Source organism: Meriones unguiculatus, chromosome 2, assembly GCF_030254825.1.
Source record: "Meriones unguiculatus strain TT.TT164.6M chromosome 2, Bangor_MerUng_6.1, whole genome shotgun sequence".
NCBI classification, from domain to species: Eukaryota; Metazoa; Chordata; class Mammalia; order Rodentia; family Muridae; genus Meriones; species Meriones unguiculatus.
The window spans coordinates 177,317,021-177,339,420 of record NC_083350.1 but is presented as its reverse complement, the minus strand read 5'-3'; the positions used below and the strand labels follow the sequence as shown (position 1 = coordinate 177,339,420).

Sequence of the window (22,400 nt, the reverse complement as noted above, 5' to 3'; positions counted from 1 at the left end):
ACATTTAAGGCCTGTGCTTGAATGCGTTACATGAATGCTATCGGTCAAAGTATGCTGTGTAGTTAAGCAAAATTCAAGTGTACGTATTATAACTGGAACATACCACAGATTATTTGGCAAAGGTTTTGAGAACATGAAACATTAGAAGGAACCCAAAGGAACAGAGAGTTTGAAAACTTATGTTGGTTATTTTACATCTTTTTAAACTTTTTAACTAAGTGATAAATATATACTTTAAAATAGAGTTTAATTAAAATATAACTGAAGATACAAAACCTGACACGTTCAGACATAATGATATCATAATAGGGATGATTCACAACTTTTCATAGAGGAGCTCAAATTTAAACAATTTGCTTTCAACAATGATTAAAATGGTTCATTTCTTTAATGTTTACTTACGTTTTCTTTTCTCATTTGTATTTTTTAAATATCCTACAGGAGCAGGATCCTGCAGTTTTTGGACTAGACTCTCTTTTGGTAAAGACATCCAGGCACTACTTAACCATCCGCTACACTTTACTACCTTTCCTCTACACCCTGTTCTACAGAGCCCACGTGTTTGGTGAAACGGTTGCAAGACCATTTCTTCATGAGTGAGTATTGAGAATTCTGAATAAGAACTGTGATGTAAGGATTTAGAAAGCTGTCTCGGAAATCTCGCTCTGCACACAACATCCCTTAATCTCAAGAAGACTCCCCAAAAGGTAGACATGGCTGCTTGTGAACATAACTGCAGTATTAAAGGGAGCATAGAAGGGGGGGTTCAGAACAGATTTCCTGACTGTCTAAATGGTGAGCTACTGATTCTGTGAGCTATCTTGATCAAAGCAATAAGGCAAGGAAGAAATAGAGGAAGAAAACTTGTAGTGTTGTCTACATGTGAGAATAGCTATGTGTACTTGCTCACTCATATGCATGCAGCACACACACACACACGCATTATATACAAGTACATGTACACATATACATGCACACACAGGCATGTGCACACGCAAACCACTTAAACATATTATGCCACATAAACACATCATATACACATGCAGACACACACACCGTATCATAATAGAAAGCATATTCAGACACTTGCTAAATACTAATAATAAAGGAATATACAAAGTAGACCTGAGATTATTATTTTGTAGTTGCATAGAAATTTTTATAATATGTGTAATTATTGTCCTAAACATAATTAAACAAGATTAAGGTATAAAATAGAGAATTTATCAGAAACTACATATAATTATGTTGGGGAGACCCTATTAGTAAGAAATATTAAACCTAAAATTACTGAAAAAGCAACAATGCTGTATTGTTACAATACATCAATACTGAGGTATACTTACAAAATTGCACAGTGTCTACATGCTTGTATGTTATGATCAAAGAGAATGTTTCTTAGAAAATTAAAAATGTTCCTTTTAAACATACAGATTTTGGTGAAAATATTGAAAACAGATTATGAAACAATTCTAGAACTTGCCTTATAAGAAAATAATAAGCAATAAGTTGCTTATTAGGCATTAAAAGTTGTTGTTTTTAAATAGGAAAAGAATTTACACCTGTCATTTCTTCCTCTATGCCTGTCTTCTTTCATGTATGTCATATCAACTACACTAGAACTATTGCTTCACGATGAGTTGTTAAAAATAAATTTAAAATAATGATTCTTAAGGAAGAACTGAAAAGATAAAGAAAATAAGAAGCTCTGCTTCTTTTGTAATATTACATCTCAAATGCACTAATTGTTCCAAGGTTCTATGAAGACCCAAACAGCTGGATTGAGGACCTGGAATTTCTATGGGGCCCTGCACTACTTATCACTCCTGTTTTGAAGCCGGTAGGCTTTACATATGTTTTATATTTATTACTTAAGGAAAATTTTGCATAGCCAAATATGTACATAGTTTTGATGAACATGGATAACACTTAATACTCAATGAATTACTGCAAGTTCATAATCTCTCACTGAAATTTAGAAGGCCAAGTTATGTGAGGCTTACACAGTTTTTGATACATTTAGATTATTAAATATATAATAAATAACATAGGGCATTGTGTAAAATCAGATTTATATTGAAATTTATATTAATTACATTCAATCAAAGCTTATAATAATATTAATTAGCTGACACTTAGGAAGACATAAACATTGAAATTTTTCTAAGATGTGCGTTAAACTGCCATATAAAAGAGCCTGTAGTGGTATTCCTAGTAAGGGGAACAGTGGCTGTCTCTGACATGAACTCAGTGTCTGCTTCTTTGATCATCTCTGCAACTTAGGTGGAAGGAGAGGAGGACCTTCCCTATCAGAGGTCTTGAAAAGGGACATATGGAAAGAAAGAAGAGAGAGGGCTGGGATTGGTAGTAGATGAGGGAGGGGACCAGAGCCAAATTGAATAATTTGTAATAAATTATAATAATAATAAAAAATATGTAAAACAAGGGGCTGGAGAGATGGCTCAGTGATTAAGAGCACTGTCTGCTCTTTCAGAGATCCTGAGTTCAATTCCCAGCAATGCATGTGTCACAACCATCTATACTGGAGTCTATTTCCTTTTCTGGCTGCATGTGTACATGCAGTCAGAACATTCATAATACCTAAAATAAATAAATAAATAAATAAATAAATAAATCTTAAAAAAAGAATATGTGAAACAAAGAAAAGAGGAGTGAGATATATGTGTCTCCTGTTTCTACACTCTAGTGTTTTAAAATGTTCATTTCTACATAAGCAAACATGTGGTTTTTAACAATACAAGTGCAAACATGAAATGTAAATGTCATCTAAGCACTATTCCCTTTGACACAAGTGTGTATTTTACATGAAGATGGAAAGCTCATAATTCAGAACTACTGGAGCAAAATAACAAAGAAGCATTTTTTTCTGGTAAAAAATGGAAAATCTAAAATAGTACCTGAAATATCTAAAATGGAATATCAAAAGTGAACTCTAAACAATAAGTTCTTTCTTAAGAATTGTGATTTCTTTGGTTGGGGTATCATTCTCTTCAAAGCTTCTAGAGCTCAGTTTTTATAAGGCCAATGCATAGACCTAAAACCACGGCTAAGATAAATCCCATAAACTCAGTCTCCAACTTGGGTCCCTAGTAAGAGAAGCAGGGACTGTCTCTGGCATGAACTCAGTGGTTAGCTCTTTGATCACCCCCCCTGGGGGGGGTGCAGCTTTGCCAGACTACAAAGGAAGACAATGCAAAGAGTCCTGATAAGACCTGATAGGCTAGGGTCAGATGGAAGGGGAGGAGGACCTGCCTATCAGTGGACTGGGTGAGAGGCATGGGAGGAGATGAGGGAGGGAGGGAGAAGGGAGGGTGGGATTGGGAGAAGATGAGGGAGGAGGCACAGCTGACATAGAAAGTTAATAAATTGTAAAAAAAAAAAAGATAATAATAAAAAAGAATAATTCCAAAATAAGCTTTGGGATTTCAAAACTCTGTTTAATATCTTCTGAATATATTCAATATTTTGTATATTTACTCTAATTTTCTTTAATTCAGGGACTCACAACCGTGAGTGCATACATTCCTGATGCTATCTGGTATGATTATGAAACAGTAAGTAGCCTAGATATTCTTTCTGTGTGTGTCTGTCATCTGTCTATCTATCTATTTATCTATCTATCTATCTATCTATCTATCTATCTATCTACTATCTATCTATCTATCTTGCACATGAGTCCTTTTCCTCACTCATAGTGCATGAATACTTGAGAATGTTGAGATTACTGTCAAAATATTTCCCAATTGCAGACCTGTATAAAAATTGGTGTGCAATTATTCTTCATTACACATGAACCAGATTTTTAACATGAAATTATGTTTTGGCAAACAAATATACTTTGTTTTTAAATAAAATTATTGAAATATATTAGACAGGAATGGAAACTTACTTAATTCTTTTCTTATAATTTACATTTGTCTTTTCACCAGGAAGGCTTACATGTTTTTAATAAAAAAATTAAGTTATCCTTTGAACAGAGGGTTTGCGGGGGTGTGGAGGTTCAGTCTTGCCAGTCCACTGAAGAAGATGATTCAGCAAGCCTTGAGGAGACCTGATAAGCTAGGATTAGATAGAAGGGGAGGAGGACCTCTCCTATCAGCTGACTAGGGAAAGGACATTGGGGAGAAGAAGGAGGGTGGGTGGGAATAGGAGGAGACCAGGGAGGGGGCTACAGTGGCGATAGAAAGTTAATAAATTGTAATAGATAGACAGATAGATAGATAGATAGATAGATAGATAGATAGATAGATAGATAGATAGATAGATAAATGGAATTTTAAAAGAATTTCCTAACAACAAAAAAATTAGCCCTGATAGGCTAGGGTCAGATAGAAGGTGATGAGGTCCTCCCCCATTAGTGGACTAGGGGAGGGGCATAGGGGGAATGATATTCAAGATCAACTAGAACAGCCAAAATAATAACATTTGCAAAGTCCTAAACACGATTCTTTGATTCATTTTTTTAAATTTTTTTAGAAATGAAGTCTCTAAAACTTCTTCAGATTCATATTATTTTTAAAGTGACAATTTTTTCACACATTGATTGTGCAGGACTTTTGTTTGAAAGAATGTTTGAAAAGACTTTCTAAAGGCAAGCAAACTTTGTGTGCATCATTTTCCTGTTAATTACTTCTTTATTATTTTAATTACAATGTTTATGAAGTGACATGATAACTTTATAAAAGGGTGCAATGTATACTGAAAAAATAAGTTGATACTTGCATTTCAAGCACTCTACATGATACTTTGATTGACATATCAAAATATACATATATATGAGTTCGGTGTAATGTTTCCCTGTATGGGTCTATTCCGTACCAGTAGAATTAACATCATAATTGTTTTCACTCCCTTCTTATTGCCCTTTGTTTATTTCTCGACTAATAGTTATTCTTGCTATAAAGTTTTTGTAATTGAAATTTGTCATTCTGACTCTCCATTTTGAACAATAGTTACATTACTCTGGTATAGAAAATAGTATTTATTTATTACTTCTTCCATCAACTGTGTTTTGGTATCTCCTACAGAACCTCCCTTAACCTTCCCTTCTGTAAAATAGGACAGGAGTTCATTTGGTATCTATGGCTAGATTTATTTGCCTTATGATTCAATTATGTGACAATGGCAGAATGTTTCAAAATGATATACTCTTATGTTTATGGCTGTACTATTCCCAAAGTAATATATCAAATCAAGCTGAATGTATGCCAGTTGAAGAATGTATAAAGAAAATGTGGTCTACATACAATGCATTGTTATTCACACATTTAAAACAGTGAAAGCTTGTCTTCTGCAGTATAGTGGGTAGGACCAGATGAGATTCGGCTGAATGACAGGGCCACACTGAAAATGGCATACTACACACTCTCTGTAAAGATATCAGTCTGAATGAAGAAACATGATTACTAGAAGCATGATAAAAGAGAGCATAAAATATGGGAGTAATTGTTAATTATTGTAGGAAGAAAACATTTCAACACATGCTATTTTATATTTTAGAAGAAAATAAACTTATTTTCCTATGCATAGAAAACAAAACAAAAATTAATTTCTGTCCATAGTAATAAATAAATAAATGATAAGTAAATAAAATGTATAACTCAAGAACGCTTTAAAACATGCATTAACAATAAAAATAATATGTATTCTTTAACTCTTAGGGTGAAAAAAGGCCATGGAGGAAACAAAGGGTTAACATGTACCTTCCAGAAGATAAAATAGGATTACATCTTAGAGGAGGTTATGTCATCCCTACCCAACAACCTGATGTAACAACCACAGCGAGGTAAACAGGACCATTATACATTCATGTTGGTTCATCATACGTTGTCTTGTATAAAGTACTCCTGGTGCCTAGACTACTGATTCCATGTGTGTACGGACTCACAGTTTTACCAATTTTTATCCCAACAATAACAGTGCCCAGTACCTATTTTCTGAAAATATTTGCTGAAGAAATATTAGTGAGTATATCATTTATGTTAGCAGTTTCATAGATTGGTTTTACAGAACTGATTACTTGTAAAATTGTTTCATGAATACGTTCACAGAAATATCAGTCATCATCCAGATCTCCCTGAACAACAGAATCAAACTTTCATTAATGTGTACTGCATGTAAAATGTTATGTGCGGAACAGTTGCTAGAACCCTATCTCCTCAGAAGTGTTCTCTTATGGTGATACAGCATGAAGATGTGTAACAGGCCTCATGAATCATTTCCATGACAGCTGACTTCATTTTTGAAGTCATTTTACATTTCTTCAACAATTAAAAATACCATTGTCTTAGTTATGGTTACTAGTGCTATGATAAAACACCATGACCAAAAGCAAGTTGGAGAGGAAAGGGTTCATTTGTCTTACACAGCGCTTTCCAACACCAGATCTAATGGAGACATTTTTCTCAAATGACTCTAACCTGTGTCAAGTTGATGAAACTTGGACAGAATATCTGTACCTTCATGTAACTGGAGACAATGTGTTTCACTTTACCATTATATTGGTTGAAATGAGCTTTCTTGCTTATTTGTTTACTTTTACATTTTGTTTGTATGTATACATGCTGACTTGTTTCTATGCGCACAATATGTATGAAGTGCACACAGAAAACAGAAGAAGCTGTAGGATTCCTGATACTGACATTACCGATGGCTGTGATTCATCTAGCTACTGGCGCTGGCACCCAAATATGCGTCTTCATTAACAGCACAAGGTTTTAACACATAGCAATCTCACCAGCACCCCAAGTTGAAGATTCTTCACTCTTAATTTTTTAGTTTTGAATACAATCTAAAATTGTTTAAATTTTGCAGATGTGATATCATTCAACAACTAAAAAGTATCATAATTCATATTATGTTTTAAAATACATATAAATTGTCTTTACTTGCATTTTTATTGAAAGTATGAAAACAAAATGTATATATATCTGTGTTCTTATGTTAATAACCAGCTAAAAACTTTTTAAATTTTAATTTTATTTATATATTTATTTATTACAATTATTCACTTTGTTGGGCCCCCTATGGCCCCCTCCGTCATCTCCTCCCAGTCCCACCCACCCTTTCTCTTCTCCCCCTCTGCCCTAGGGTCAGATAGAAGGGGAGGAGGTCCTCCCCTATCAATTAAAACCTCTCAGATTGAAAGATGTTTGTTATAAGTTACAGATTGATTACAAAATGATTTTTAATTCTATACAAACCTCATTTTACATTGTAGCCGTAAGAATCCTCTAGGCCTTATTGTTGCATTAGATGAAAATCAGACAGCAAAAGGAGACTTCTTCTGGGATGATGGGGAAACTAAAGGCAAGTCTAACAGTGTGCTCTTAATGACTTATTGTTTCAGCTTTAGTCATACAAATTGCATTCGTAATGATATTTTTAGTATTTCTTTATAAAATTTGACTTGTATACGTGATTAATATATCAAATTTGTGAACTGCACATTATAAGACTTCTCTAAAAAATGCATGTAATTTTTGTTACATTAATATTGTAACTTGTCAGTTTCAAGTTTAGGAATTGCATCATGTTTTCAAATGTTTTGGGTAATTCATTGTAAACTTTAATCATAAAATTTTATTAATGAAACAAAAAAGTAAACTCAATACTTTTAGCTTTATTTTTTATTTACTTTATTAATGTCACTGTCAAATCATTTAGTGTCAAATCATTTAAGCTAAAGAAATTAAATTACCACTATTCACACGCCTTTAGTTTATATTTTGAAAATTTAGTGCAACCAGAAACAAACTAAATAATTAATAAAACAATCATGAGACATTTTATTTAACTTTGTAAATCATCCCTATTAATTTTATGTTTTTAAATTTAAATAATCTTTAAATTTATCCTGAAAAATAGCTAATTCGTTCATTTTAATATGGGACACTTAGATAGTAACAGTTTTATATGTGTCTACAAATACCATATAGTTTTACTTTGAACTCGTATATCCTTAAATTTTATTATATTCACTTCCCTTCACATTTTCATCTTTATCTTCATTTTCTTTATAACAGTTATTTTAGAACGTTTTAGCCAATGCATTATACAGATATTATTGTCTTCATTTACAGATTAAATCTAGTTTTTAGCAGCACTCTAGATTTATTCTCTTATCTAACATAATGAAAAATAATAAAGAGATGTGAACTATAACTCTGCTATGTCACTCTACTCGGTCACCTCTTCATAAAATTGTATATTTTTAGGTAGGTAGAACGTAGGGTATAAACATAGCGTGAAATAGGAAATGATAATAACATGGTATTCTTTTGTTATTGCTTTATTAGTGGGGAGAGGGTCCTGCGTATTTTAGACTGGGTGAAATTCTGATTCCCCGCCTCTCCAAAACAGACATTAAAGGCTTTGTCAATACACCTGACTAGAATAAGTTTTGTTTCTTTCTGGATTTCTAGATCATTTTTCTGCATATGGATAAATTAAACCGGATAATATATTTAATAACTTTGTGAATAAGAAAATGAAATATCAAAAATTAATATCTTACTTATTTGAAAAATAGATACTTGTACATGATATTTTTATTTTTGTTATTATAATGTAACTGTATTACAATTATATAATTTCTCCTTTTTCTTTCCTCCCTTCACTCTTTCCCATATATCCCTTCATGTTCTCTTTTAAATTCATGGCCTAATTTTTTTTTTACTGATTTCTGGTGCTTACATATATAAACACACACACACACACACACACACACACACGTACATACATACATACATATGTGTGTATGGATTCGTTTGTGTGTGTGACTATCTTCTGCTCATTATGTATCATCTTACGTGTTCATATACGTTTTCACTTGGTAGAAGATAAGCAGTAACTGTCCTCTTCCCTGGAGAATGCTTTCTCCCACTCTCAGCATTCCTTAGTTGCTTGCAGTTGCTTGGGTAGGACTGAGGGATCAGGGCCATTCCCCCACATTGTAGCTACCACACTGCCTCTCTTCAGCCTCCCTTGGAGCTGCCCAAGCAAAGTCACTTTAATTTTCTGCCCTTTTTCCTTAGCACTAGTTATTAGAAATGTAAAAATAAAAATTGTTTACAGCTCTTTATTATTATAATTTTAAAAATAACTGACTGTTATAAAATGGAAAATAAGAAAAAAATTGGTTCAGTTTTATCTGATAACTATTTATTTTTAAATTTTAGATACCATCCAAAAGGGAAACTATATACTATATGAATTTTCAGTTTCTAATGTAAGTATGTTGGGGAAAATAAATGTATTGTAAACATTAAGTTTATGATTTATTATAGGCTACAACTGGGAAGTACTTAAATTTTTATGCAGTGTTCAAAAAACTCAGCATAAAAAATTGACAAATTAATTGTTAAATTTGTGTTATTCATCATGAGCAAACAAAACTTTTTATTAACTAAATTAGATTAAATTTATAATGAAACATGCATGCATTGTTGTCTTTGTCCTTCTGAAAGTCTATTTTAACAACATTCTTAGGAAAATAATGTTTAATATATTCCATATATTTTAATATGTCAATTACAGTGATAACTAATGTTCATTTGGTAATAAGGATGAACATATATCTGAAAATGTAAGTGTTTTAATAATGAATAAGAAATTTTTCACAGATGTTTGATTTCTTTATCTGTTCTAACAATACTGAGTTATCACTGATCGATATAAGGATTAGAATAATAAGTATTACATACGACTGACCTCATATGTGATCTCATCATTAATTCTAAAAATAAAGTTTTATGGCATACATACAAACAAAATGAGTTATTTTCACAGTGACAACTGGTGGGTTGGAGAGGTGGTTAACTCAACCATTTACTTTCATTTTTATTCTTTTCCTCAATATAGTTAATATCAAAGGATTTAACATCTAACGCTGTACACTTTTTTTCCCTCAGAATAACTTGGTTGTTACTTGCACACATTCATCATATTCAGAAGGAACTGCCCTTGCATTTAAAACAATTAAAGTCCTTGGGCTGACGGACAGTGTGACAGAGGTTACAGTAGGAGAAAATGAGCAGCAAATGACTGCTCATTCCAATTTCACTTTTGATGCTTCCAATAAGGTAAACTGATCACTTTAAAGTGTCTGACATGCTTTTCATGTTCTCTAATACTCACCTTGGAGTTCTCAATATTCAAACAGCATGTGGTTTTCTCTTTATTTTCTGTTCTTCAAAAAATATATCTGAGTAATAAATAATTATGAAAAATTACTGTTTCCTATATTTTGACATAGTGCTAAATTTACACACATCATCAAGTTAAAAATTAATCGTTAATGTTTTCCTTTCATAGGTTCTCTCAATTACGGATCTCAACTTCAACCTTGGAAAGAGCTTTATAGTTAGATGGAATCAAATTTTCTTAGACACTGAGAGATTCTCCTGTTACCCAGATATAGGCACAGCAACTGAGCAAGCGTGTGTACAGCGAGGCTGCATATGGAAAGAGGTAATCAGATTTCTTTCTGAGTAAAGATATGATTTTCATAGAAGTACATCAGCAACACATTTAAACATAAATATTAAATTCAACAAAATATAAATTGTATTCAAATACCAAATACTCATTTGTATTTAAATACCAAATACTGGTATTTAAATTAAATACCAAATACTCATTTGGTATTTAAAGTTTGCACACTTAATAAACCATCAAGCTTTAGATGAATTAATTATTTAAAGATAAAGCTTAGCAGATGACTGATGAGGTGAGCAGACAAACCACTTTTCATGCACAATGGATGATAAATGTTTCCCTTACAGAGAAGCAAATTTGTTTTACCTATACTATACATTGACTATAGGTGACTAGCTAAATTGGCAAGACATTTTGTCAGTGGTAGCTAGTATTTCATAAACAATTTCTCAACCTATAAAAACTTGGATAAGGGATACTTTAGTTATTTTCACCATACTTTGGGAAGGAAAAATGAGGATGATTACTGTGCATAGCAGGTGTTTGGGTGTTTGTGTCACTGCTACAGGAAAGAGGATGTGAAATGTTCTCATGTCCTGTGCTTGTTACTCACTTTGCAGCCTTTTCTTACATCTCTAAGTTTTGAAATCAGGCAATGTTTATTCCATAAAGCAAGGTAATTAAATAGTATCAAAGAACTAAAGGTAAAAAACATCAGACATCAGCTTCTCAAGGGACTGTTCTTATGTGAAATACATGACAATTTTGTTTTCAAAAAAATGACCTTTTTTCTTTATCAGTGAAAATTCTTGAACAGTTCTTAAAATTAGTAACAATTAGGTATTTGATAAGTAAAGAACAATTTGAGGAGAGGAGCAATTCTGAAGTCAATGTGAGCCATCTCAAATGATGTTTGTTACTCTTTTCTTCTGAATCACATTTTTTTAATGCAGTCACAATGCAAAAGATAAATAGGAACACTTTTACTCAAACACAAATAACTTCTAAATGTGTTGAAATATACTTTCCCAGAATCAGAAATATTTTAGAAGAAATATCAACTGGTGTCATGAAAACAGTGGCTATTCAGAAGCTAGGGTTCACAAAAAGCAGAAAGACTAGTGCTTCTTAAACTAGATCAGTGGCGGAACAACATCAAGAAATTGTGTCATCAGGGGTCTCTTCTGAGACTGACACTCCACCAAGGACCATGTATGGATAAACCTAGAACCTCTGCTCAGATGTCGTGCATGGTAGCTCAGTAACCAATTGGTTTCCCATAGTAAGGGGAACAGGGACTATTTCTGACAGGAACTCAATGGCAGGCTCTTTGACCTCCCCACCCTCCAAGGAAGGAACAGTCCTGCTAGGCCACAGAGGAGGACTTTGCAGCCAGCCCTGAAGATAACTGATAAAACAGTATCAGATGTAAGGGGAGGAGGTCCTCCCCAATCCGTGGACTTGGAAAGGGGCAGGGGGGAGATGAGGGAGGGAGGGTGGGATTGGGAGGGAGTGAAGGAGCAGATATAGCTGGTTTACAGAGTTAATAAAATATAACTAATAATAAAAATTAAAAAATAAAAGAAATTGTGTCATGAACATAGATAATTTAAATCACCCAAGTGGTCCTTTTTAAGAACAATGAGTCAGCTTGAAGGGTGTTGATATTAGATAAACATAAGCCTAGACTGAATTTCTATTTTAGTTTTACCATCATGGTTGCCATGTTGAAGAGATTGATAAAAAGCCAGTGAATTAATTAAGTGTGATAATATTGGGATTAGTCAGTGTCTAATCTTATACATATTTTAAACAAAAGTCAAGAATTTTTATTTTCTCATTAAGTGTGGAAAAAAGAGAAGACTAAATATTGACTTCAAGTCATTCATTTGAACAACTGGACAAGGAAGCAGTGTGTTAGCAGAGATTGACATTCTGTAGTTGGATAGCAGGCTGGGAGGCAGGCTTCTGTTTTCATGTAAATCAAGGTTGATATTACTAATAGATGTTCAAGTACATCTGTCCAGTGGCAGTGTGCATCTAAACCACTTAAAGAATATTTTCTCATGACATATCAGCACATGTGCAGTGTTCAAGTTGGGAGAGGATGAACAAATCAAGGAAGTGAACATGACAGAAAAGGAATGACCAGGTCAAAACTAAACCCGAATCCTCATACTTCTCCATCAGGAAAATTTTTAAAGTAATATAAGTATTAATTAAAAAGGTGGCCCCTAGACTGGAAGTTAAATATGCATTTTAAGCCCGATAAAATGATTTATTATTCAAATTACAGCTATATATCTATGAGATAAAGACTGAAAATTGACACTTGGATTTGGGAGGATAGAAGTCATTGATATTATTGGCAAGAAAAATTTGAATGGTGTTTGTAGCTGATTGGACTCAGACTAGAATAAAGTGAAAAACTGGAGATTTTAAGGTAGTGAATATGATAAATTTCTATTTTTCTGTCAAAAAAACACAGAGCTATGAGGGGAAGATTTGTTGGGTGACAGTGTTTTTGCTTTCAAAATGGGTAGAGTCCAATCACATAATATTATAAAGAATAACCTATCTGAATAGATAGCCATGTAATAGAAACTGTGAAGCTGGATTAGAAATGTCTTCAATCAGAGAGGCACTGGATACACAACTAAAATATTTTCATATTTGATATATAACAGACAGTACACACCATGTGATGGGAAATGACATGGTACATAGATGTGATATTCCATTCTGCATTTTATTCTGATTGCTCTCCCTTTCATACTCAAAGGATAAGAAAGACTATAGTGTCATGTAAAAATAAGAAATTTGTTGTTCCGCAGTGAAGAATGTATGTTTTCGCGCAGGGTTAGTGAGAGAATGAGCCATGAAGAAGTCAACTATGGTTGCAACACTAGTACCCATTGGGTCTGTTGCAATTTAAGAAGAGTGAGTGAGCTACATGTCTCTGTATTACCTCACTCACCAGCATTTGCATTGTGGATGCAGAATCCAAATTAATTTTTCAGGACTGTTAATTTATATTGAGAACACTAATAAGGACACATGGTTAAATGCCAATTAAAAATGAGGGAATTTTGTGATGGAGAAAGATGTAAGCTTAATAAGGAAGGTGTCAAAGACAAAAAGAGAAACAAGATAGCATCGAATGGTGTGGTAAATCCAGCTGTATTCAGACTGTATATAAATCATGTTGCTTATGCTGATAAGGAAGCAATCACAAAATCTAGCTTCAGGAGACAATACAGAAAGAAATCACTGATATCATCAGAAAATGTAGATCTTTCTTAGAACTTAAGATACATTATTGTTTCTTTTAAGTCCTCCAGGCAGTCAACAGTCTTCATATTTGTACTTAAGCTGACATCAATTTTCTTGAACCATAAATATCCTAACTGACAGAGAAACCTCATATCTAATATATTCAGAACTTGTACTTTCAATGTCACAGCAACTTATTTACTTCTAAAATATACAGATTTACTGCCGCAGAGGCAGCTTGTATGAAAGCAAACACTTTTATATACGTTAAGTTTAGGCTAGAGCCTCCCAGATGACAGTCAGTTTAAGGTGCTGTCTGCAAGTATAGCAGAGCACCCTTAATAGTATCAGCGACTGGCTCTCTGACATGGGGTGAGTCTCAGGTTATGGGGAATTGAGACAAATGGTAGAACTTTCAGCCAAGAATGGGGCAGAGCTCCAGGAGTCCTGTGGGAGTCTTGGGAGAAAGAAGGAAGGACCTGGAGGGGAAAGGAACCTCACAAGAAGACCAACAGAGACAACTAATCCAGACCCGTGGGGACTTTGAGAGACTGAGACATCAACTAAGGAGCACGCATGGTCTTTATGTAGGCCGCCTGCACATAGGTGGCCCATGGGCAGCTTGGTGGATCGCCTGGCTAGTGAAGGGGTGGCATGGGGGACTGTTTCTAACATGGACTCCTGCTTTTTTGCATCACTTCCCCTTGGCATCGTCAGGCGAGGATGATATGTTCATTCCTGATGTGACTTGATATGCTGGGGAGGGTTTTACAGGAATAGGTGGGGCCCTCTTTTCTGGGAGGAAGGGAGAGGGGAAAGAAGAAAGGAGGACTTGAAGGAAAGGAAAGAGGTGGCATACTTCCAATGTAAAGTAAATAAACTGGGATTTTATAAAAAGAACAGAAAAATTAAATTTAGGCAATTAGAAATATATTGGGAAGCAAAAATATTTATTTTCTCCCTGAATAGTTATACAGGATTTTTTGGGAATTTTATTCATTATTTTTTATATTATTAATTTTGCCTGCATTTATGTCTATGAAGCATATGCATGCAGTGCATGTGAAGACCAAAAGGAAAAAAAAGAAAAGAGAGAGAGTGTCATTTGCCATGGGAATATAATTTCAAAAGGTTGTGAGCTGCCATATTGGTACTGAGAATCAAGCCCCTGAAGAGAAGCCAGTACTCTTAATTAGTTAGTCATCTCTCTAACAGTCCCTAAACTAATGATGAAAGAATATAGTTACAAGTCTCAGTATCTGCTTTGATACACTGCTAGGTAGAGTCTTTCAGAGGCCCTCTGTGGTAGGTTCCTGTCCTGTTACTTGTTTTCTCCTACATCCAACGTTCATCCCATTTGTCTTTCTAAGTGAGGATTGATCACCTTACCCCGGGTCCTCTCTTGTTTATCTTCTTTAGATGTATAGATTTCAGTATGTCTATCATATCTTATAGGTCTATATAAGTGAGTATATACCATGTGTGTCTTTCTCCTTCTGGGGTACCTCACTCAGAATGATCTTTTATAGATCCTACCATTTGCCTAACCAAACCTTCGGCAGAGTGCAGGGAATCATATGAAAGAAGGAGGAGTTAATATGACCTGGAGAGGACAGGAGCTCCACAAGAACCAAATATATCTGGGCACAGGGAGCTTTTATGAGACTGTTTCTCCAGCCAAGGACCATGTATGGATATAACCTAGAACCTCTGCTCAGATGTAGCCCATGGTAGCTCAGTATCCAAGTGTGTACCCCAATAAGGGGAACAGGGACTATTTCTGACATGAAATCAATGGCGGGCTCTTTGACCTCCCCACCCCCCAAGGGAGGAGCAGCCCTGCTAGGTCACAGAGGAGGACTTTGCAGCCAGTCCTGAAGATACCTGATAAAACAGGGTCAGATGAAAGGGGAGGAGGTCCCCCCATCAGTGGACTTGGAAAAGGGCAGGGAGGAGATGAGGGACAGGGGTGGGATTGGGAGGGAATGAGGAAGTAAGATACAGCTGGGATACAAAGTTAATAAAATGTAACTAATATTTAAAAAATAATAAAAAAATAAAAAAGAATATAGTTACTTTAAAATATTAATTCTGATGGGAACTATTAACAAAAGCGATATTGTGAAATTAAAAAAACATTGCTCTGATAGAGTCATAATCTGAAACTCTCCAAATGTGACCACTTTTACAAACAGTATTTTGAAAAAGAATCACAGTGTTGATATTAAGATGGATTTGCTGTTAAAGGTTTCAGTGTTTACACCTTCTGATTTGAACATGTGTTGCTTTTAGGTGAATGTGCCATACGACCTGCCCGACTGTTACTTTCCTCCAGAACATGATCCCTACTTGTTAACTTCAACTCAATACTTGCCAACGGGTATAACAGCAGAACTCCAGTTAAATTCTGCAAATACCAGAATAAATCTTCCATCTAATCCCATATCCACTCTCCGTGTGGAAGTAAAATACCACAAGAATGACATGCTACAATTTAAGGTAAGTCTAATATATATATTTTTTAGGAGAAAAAGTTAAAGAATTTAAGAATCTACTTGATTTCATTCGTTTTTGCATGTTGATAGATACAAGATAGACATGCAGAATTGGACAACAATTCTAATTGCTCCTTTTTGGAAAGATGGCTTAAAATATGTGCTCAATGGGCAGTAAGAACAAACATTCATGTATTATCACTGTTTCTTTGCAATAGATTTACGATGCCAATCATAAGAGATATGAAGTTCCTGTACCACTAAACATTCCTGACACCCCTCAAAGCTCTTATGAAAACAGACTCTATGATGTAGAAATCAAGGAAAAGCCTTTTGGCATCCAGGTTCGAAGGAGAAGCAGTGGAAGGCTTATGTAAGTGATTACATTATTAGACATGGAGAAATTTTTTAGTTTAAAAAAGCAATATGCTAACTGTTGGAGTTGTCTTAAATATTTTCCTGATTTTAACATATTCATAGGATCATGTAAAGAATTCATCTAAAACTGTATTTACTTTATAGGTATGATTACTTTTGTTAATAAACATTAGATTCAATATTATAAAATGTTAATAATAATACAGGACTCATCTTAAAATACACAGTGTTTGTAAAATAAAAATTAGGAATATGTTATGTAAATGTGATATTAAAACTATTGAGACTATTTGTGAGATCTGGAATCTGGTACATATTGGTGAAAATATATTGAGGAAAATCTGAATTAATATTATGGTGAATGAATTTACTTAAAAGATCACTCTATTTTTTCCTGATTACAAGATATTAAAGTGCATTTTTATTTAAGCTCCTCACACCTTCTTAAAATGATGTCAGATGCTGTCAGTTATCAGCAGGTTTTTTTTTTTTTCTTTTACTGTCTTAAATTTTCTGGTCTTCATATCAGCCACTGCTCCCATCTACCACGAACATCTTTTTAATTTGTAAGTGACAGCTCCTGTGTTCATTCCCATCTCTGTCTGTCCCCACTCTCCTTCCCTGTAAGCACAACCTACTCACTGTGGACATTAAGACATTTCATTCTTCTGGTTAAGTGACTACTCAACTTTGCCATTAGAACATAATGAGAAACATCAAAACTGTGTACAAAGAGGTCAAAATTTCTTTTTTTTTTTCTGTCCAGTGTCATCTTATTCAAGTTAATTTGTATTTATTTCTTCAAAAAATAAATATCTAGTTAAAGTGGGATTCCTGCACCTTTCAATCGAGTCCACAATTATGTATTTCCCTGTCTTGTTACAACTTCCACTCTTAGCTTCTAGCTTGGCAAAAATTATAGTATTTTTTGTTACATAGATGTTACATAGGCAGAATGGATGCATCTATTAGCTGTGATCTTAAGATATTTTGCAGGAACTGACTTCTCTTTACCGCAAATGTGATACTGTATTCTTGAGCACATTTCTAGACTCTATTTATTTAAGGTTTTATTTTGCCATAAATGGAATGTATTTGGTATTTCTATTTACAGGTGATACTATAAATTTCTTATTATTCAGCATATTTTAAAAAAATAACTGAACATCTAAATAAAAAAAGAAAAAGACATGAAAAAAAATTCTGACTAACCTGGCTTTATAAAATTTTATTATAATTTTTTTTTAGTTCAAAGGAGTAAGAAACAAAATCATTTAAGAAACAAACATTTGGGGACTCTTCAGGCTCTCCTGTACAGTAATTTCAAAGTGACATAAAATCTTTGAGAGAATTTCAGAATTTTTTATAATAGTAATATCTCTTTTCATTCTCCTCACTTTTATTTCCTCATTTCTATTTTCTCACAAATAATTAACATAACAATGCATTCCTTTTAAATATATTTTTTACAAACCATGCATTATTAACACAAAATTCAGTAAAAAAATATCTGAGTGTAGTAACAGGGAAAAACTACAATTGAAATATCTGTTATGATTTTACCTCCTGATAGGATTTATTTTTCAAATTAAAAAAATCAAAACAATGATTATACTAAAGAATAGATAAAATAGATTACATTTATTTAGGATGTAAGTGAAGAATTCACTATAATTTTGATCAATTTTAAGATAGTATTAGACTAAAGATGAATACATATAATTATATTCTCTTCCTATATTTCATATAATAATACAACAAACATTTTACTTATTTGGTAATCAACTTAGTCAAAAGAAAATATATCATAGTAATTACCTATATTCATTTGATATCTGGATATAATTAAAGGTACAGGAAAAATTATCACTTTTCAGATTACAAAGAATTATCACTATTATTTGCAATGTTGCTTTGTGTATACATACATATATTTAGTTTCTTTCAATACAACAAAAAGCATTAGTTACTCCTCTTTTATTGCACACACACAGAGATTAACTGGCTCCTTTGGTTTTCAGCTGGGATTCTCGGCTACCTGGCTTTACCTTCAACGATCAGTTCATTCAGATATCTACTCGTCTGCCATCACAATATTTATATGGCTTCGGGGAAGCGGAACACACAGCATTCAAGCGAGACTTAAATTGGCATACTTGGGGGATGTTCACAAGAGATCAGCCTCCTGGAGTAGGTACCAATTTGTTGCTATCAAATGAGGCAGCTAAGATAGTGATGAGAATCTAGTTTACTAATTCGCAGGCTGATAGCTCAAGACTGAAACACTTAATGTAAAGAGTACTAAAGATCTGCAGAGCTGATGGAGTGGTTTTTTGAAAACAAAAGCAATGTTGTCAAAAGTCATAAAAAATAGAAAATATACAGTATGTTTACTATTTTAAAAAAGCGTATTGAACATTTTTTTAGTTCTTTGATTTTATTTTTAATTTTGTTTGTTTTTAATTAGTGCTTCCTATGTACACATGGGCGTAGGGTTATCTAGTGGAGCCTGCAAAACACACCAGTGGCCATTTGTAAAGAGTGACCCTGTCTTCTTTGCAGTCATTAACTGCCACTAAGTCCTCATCCAAGGACGGGGCACTATGGCTCTCCTCCACAGTCCATATACAGATCCTTGACAGAAAAATGCAGCTGCTGCAAGTCTGTGTGTGCAGAAACAATGGTATGCTGAGAGTATAGCATTTCACAGAACTACTCTCCATCCCTGCCTCTTTTACACCCTTTATGTCTCCTTTTTGAAATGCGATGTGAGCCCTGAAAATTTCTATAGAGATGTGGATGTCCTAATATTGAGTAGTCACAATTGCTTATAATCACCAGTTGAACATTGATAAACATCTGTGCATTATTAAGCACACTACCTACTATGATGTTTCTATGACCAAGGTTCCTAGTGGCTCAAATCTATGGAGATAAATGTAAATTTGAAAAGCAATTTGACAATATGACCATTTAGAAAATCAACATGGGCAGGTTCTCTGCTAGAGCCCAAGACTTTCCTAGACATGGTTTTTGACCATGTTCACAACATTAGGTCTGAAACCCTCCTTTGGGCAGATATCAAATCCAATCAAGACAGCAGGTGGTCACTTCCATCTTGCATCTTGCCAGGTTGGTCAATAGTATATCATGTAGGTGATAGCATCGGTTAAGACCATTGATGTCTTTTCTATCCTCAAGAATCTGCAAAGCTCGTCCTAGCACTTATGAAAGCTAGTTTCTTAACTTTTCAGCCACATAGAGAAAATCATATTCCTGAAATAAAATGCTTACAGTATATTTATAATGAATATATATGTTCATTAATAGTGATTTGAATCTATCCCCCTATATCCCACAGCTAAAACTCTACATTTTATGTGGTCAAATTACAACTTATATCCTTTAATTTTTTAGTATGTTTTCATACTTCCCAGAGTTCTGTTTTGATAACAGAACACATTTATTAAAAAATAATATTGCCATCATTTCAAATATATCATGAATAAAATATGTTCTTAAAACTAGCTCACCATCTCTATTACTTGTAATTGCTACTTGGAAGATATATTTAGTAACAATAAATTAATAATAAGTTAATATTGTATTCATTTTGTGATGATATACACAATTAACTGCTATCTTTAACATACTGAAATTGTAACAACATCTATTTGAAATAAGGCTATATCAAATTATTTCCAAAGAACTCTTAAAAATAATATTAATATTATTTGATTAACTTGATGTTGATATCACATGCTAATATATTGCTGAAATTCAAGTTTGGCAACCCAAATTGTGTTCTGTATGGAAGTCTGTACCTTTATAAACTTTTTCTTCCTGTCATTTTGATTATTTACATCACTATAGTTATTTCTGGGACATTTTATTTCAGAAAAAAAAAAGCCAACTTACAAATGAAATGAGACACTTGACTTCTTTTTTTTTTATGCAGTTTATTCAGGAACCTTGAACAATCATCTGACCCTGGGGAAAGCCAGCCCACAGCTTAAATAGCCTCTGGGTAGCCAACCCCAGCGTGCCACGTGGGCAATGCAGATAGGTCCACATACATGGAAGCAAGCCAGATCCTCAGCCTTAGCCAAATGTGGAATTGTTCGTGACAGAGAGCACGACACCTGACTTCTTAACTACTCTAACATAACTAACATTGGGGCTGCTTGTCAGTTATTATCACATAGTTTATGAATGTTACATATTTTCATTTGCATGGTTTATGGAAGTATCAGTTCAAACACAAGAAGTAATATTTTAAATGAAGCAAATTTATTTTATTAAAGTAGAGTTGAATATGCTAATCAGGAACACACTAATTCATAGGTTAAACTTTAATTAATTTAAACAACATTTTTTAGTTCATATACTATTGATCCTAAATATGCATTATGCTTTCTTTATATTTCAGTATAAACTAAATTCTTATGGGTTCCATCCCTATCATATGGCTTTGGAGGATGAAAGCAATGCTCATGGAGTTCTGTTACTGAACAGCAATGGAATGGGTAAAATTTTATTTGTAAAATTTATTATATAAAATGGATAAATGTGATATAATAACAAATAACAGATAAAAATTGAGTTTTATTTTGGATTTTCAGATGTTACATTCCAACCAACACCTGCTTTAACATACCGCACAATTGGAGGAATCTTGGATTTTTACATGTTTTTGGGACCAACTCCAGAAGTTGCAACAATGCAATACCATGAAGTATGATTGCATATTCATTCAAAAACTATAAATCTTTATTTTCTTTCTTTCTTTCTTTCTTTCTTTCTTTCTTTCTTTCTTTCTTTCTTTCTTTCTCTTTCTTTCCCTCCCTCCCTCCCTCCCTCCCTCCCTCCCTCCCTCCCTTCCTTCCTTCCTTTCTTTCTTCCCTCTTTCTTTCAATTTGTTCACTTTGTATCCTGGCTATAGCCCCTTCCTTCTCCTCCCAGTCCCACCTACCTGTCTTTTCCCCTATGACCCTTCCCTAGTCCAGTAATAAGAGAGGAAGTCTTCCTCTTCTATGAGACTCTAACTTTCCAAGTCTCATCTGGGCAGGGTGCGTCATCTTCCTCTATGGTCTGGCAAGGCTGCACACCTCAGGGGAGATGAGTTAATATCAGAGCTGTTCCCCTTACCAGTGAACCCACTTGGAAACTAAGCAGGGATTCTAGGTTCTTTCCATTCGTGATCCTTGGTCGCAGTATCAGTCTCTGCAGCCCCCACCCCCGGGGTTAAGGTTTTTGGGTTTGTTGAATAGATATGGAGAGAGTGGGCAGTCTTGCCTTGTCCCTGATTTCAGTGGAATTGATTTAAATTTCTCTCCACTTAGTTTGATGTTGGCTATAGGCTTGCTGTATATCGTCTTTACTATGTTTACATGTGTGCCTTGTATCCCTGATCTCTCCAAGACTTTAAATATGAATGGGTATTGGATTTTGTCAAATGCTTTTTCAGCATCTAAGGAGGTGATCATGTGGTTTTTCTCCTTCTTCCTTTCTTGTTAATATGGTGGATTACATTGATAAATTTCCATATATTGAACCACCCCTGCCTGGGATGAAGTCTACTTAGTCATGGTGGGTGGTATCTTTGTGTTCTTGGATTCAGTTTGCAAGTATTTTATTGAATATGTTTACATCAATGTTTACAGAGAGATAGGTCTGAAGTTAATCCTTTTTTGTTGGATCGTTGTGTGGTTTAGGTATCAAGGTGAGTGTGGCCTCATAGAATGAATTTGATTCTATTCCTTCTGTTTCTATTTTGCGGAATAGTTTGAAAAGAAA

At 34.0% G+C, this 22,400-nt stretch overlaps 1 protein-coding gene across 1 annotated transcript in view; it reads left to right on the top strand.

Moving 5' to 3' along the window:
• Nucleotides 1-22,400, top strand: part of Si (sucrase-isomaltase) — an 89,933-nt gene that overhangs the window by 39,688 nt on the left and 27,845 nt on the right. The window contains exons 18-30 of the mRNA XM_060378437.1: nucleotides 442-596; nucleotides 1,756-1,840; nucleotides 3,519-3,575; nucleotides 5,682-5,806; nucleotides 7,241-7,329; nucleotides 9,201-9,250; nucleotides 9,933-10,103; nucleotides 10,336-10,491; nucleotides 16,024-16,230; nucleotides 16,445-16,599; nucleotides 18,626-18,794; nucleotides 21,034-21,130; nucleotides 21,227-21,339. Coding sequence (XP_060234420.1) covers nucleotides 442-596; nucleotides 1,756-1,840; nucleotides 3,519-3,575; nucleotides 5,682-5,806; nucleotides 7,241-7,329; nucleotides 9,201-9,250; nucleotides 9,933-10,103; nucleotides 10,336-10,491; nucleotides 16,024-16,230; nucleotides 16,445-16,599; nucleotides 18,626-18,794; nucleotides 21,034-21,130; nucleotides 21,227-21,339 — 1,629 coding nt within the window. The remainder of the gene's footprint in view (nucleotides 1-441; nucleotides 597-1,755; nucleotides 1,841-3,518; nucleotides 3,576-5,681; nucleotides 5,807-7,240; nucleotides 7,330-9,200; nucleotides 9,251-9,932; nucleotides 10,104-10,335; nucleotides 10,492-16,023; nucleotides 16,231-16,444; nucleotides 16,600-18,625; nucleotides 18,795-21,033; nucleotides 21,131-21,226; nucleotides 21,340-22,400) is intronic.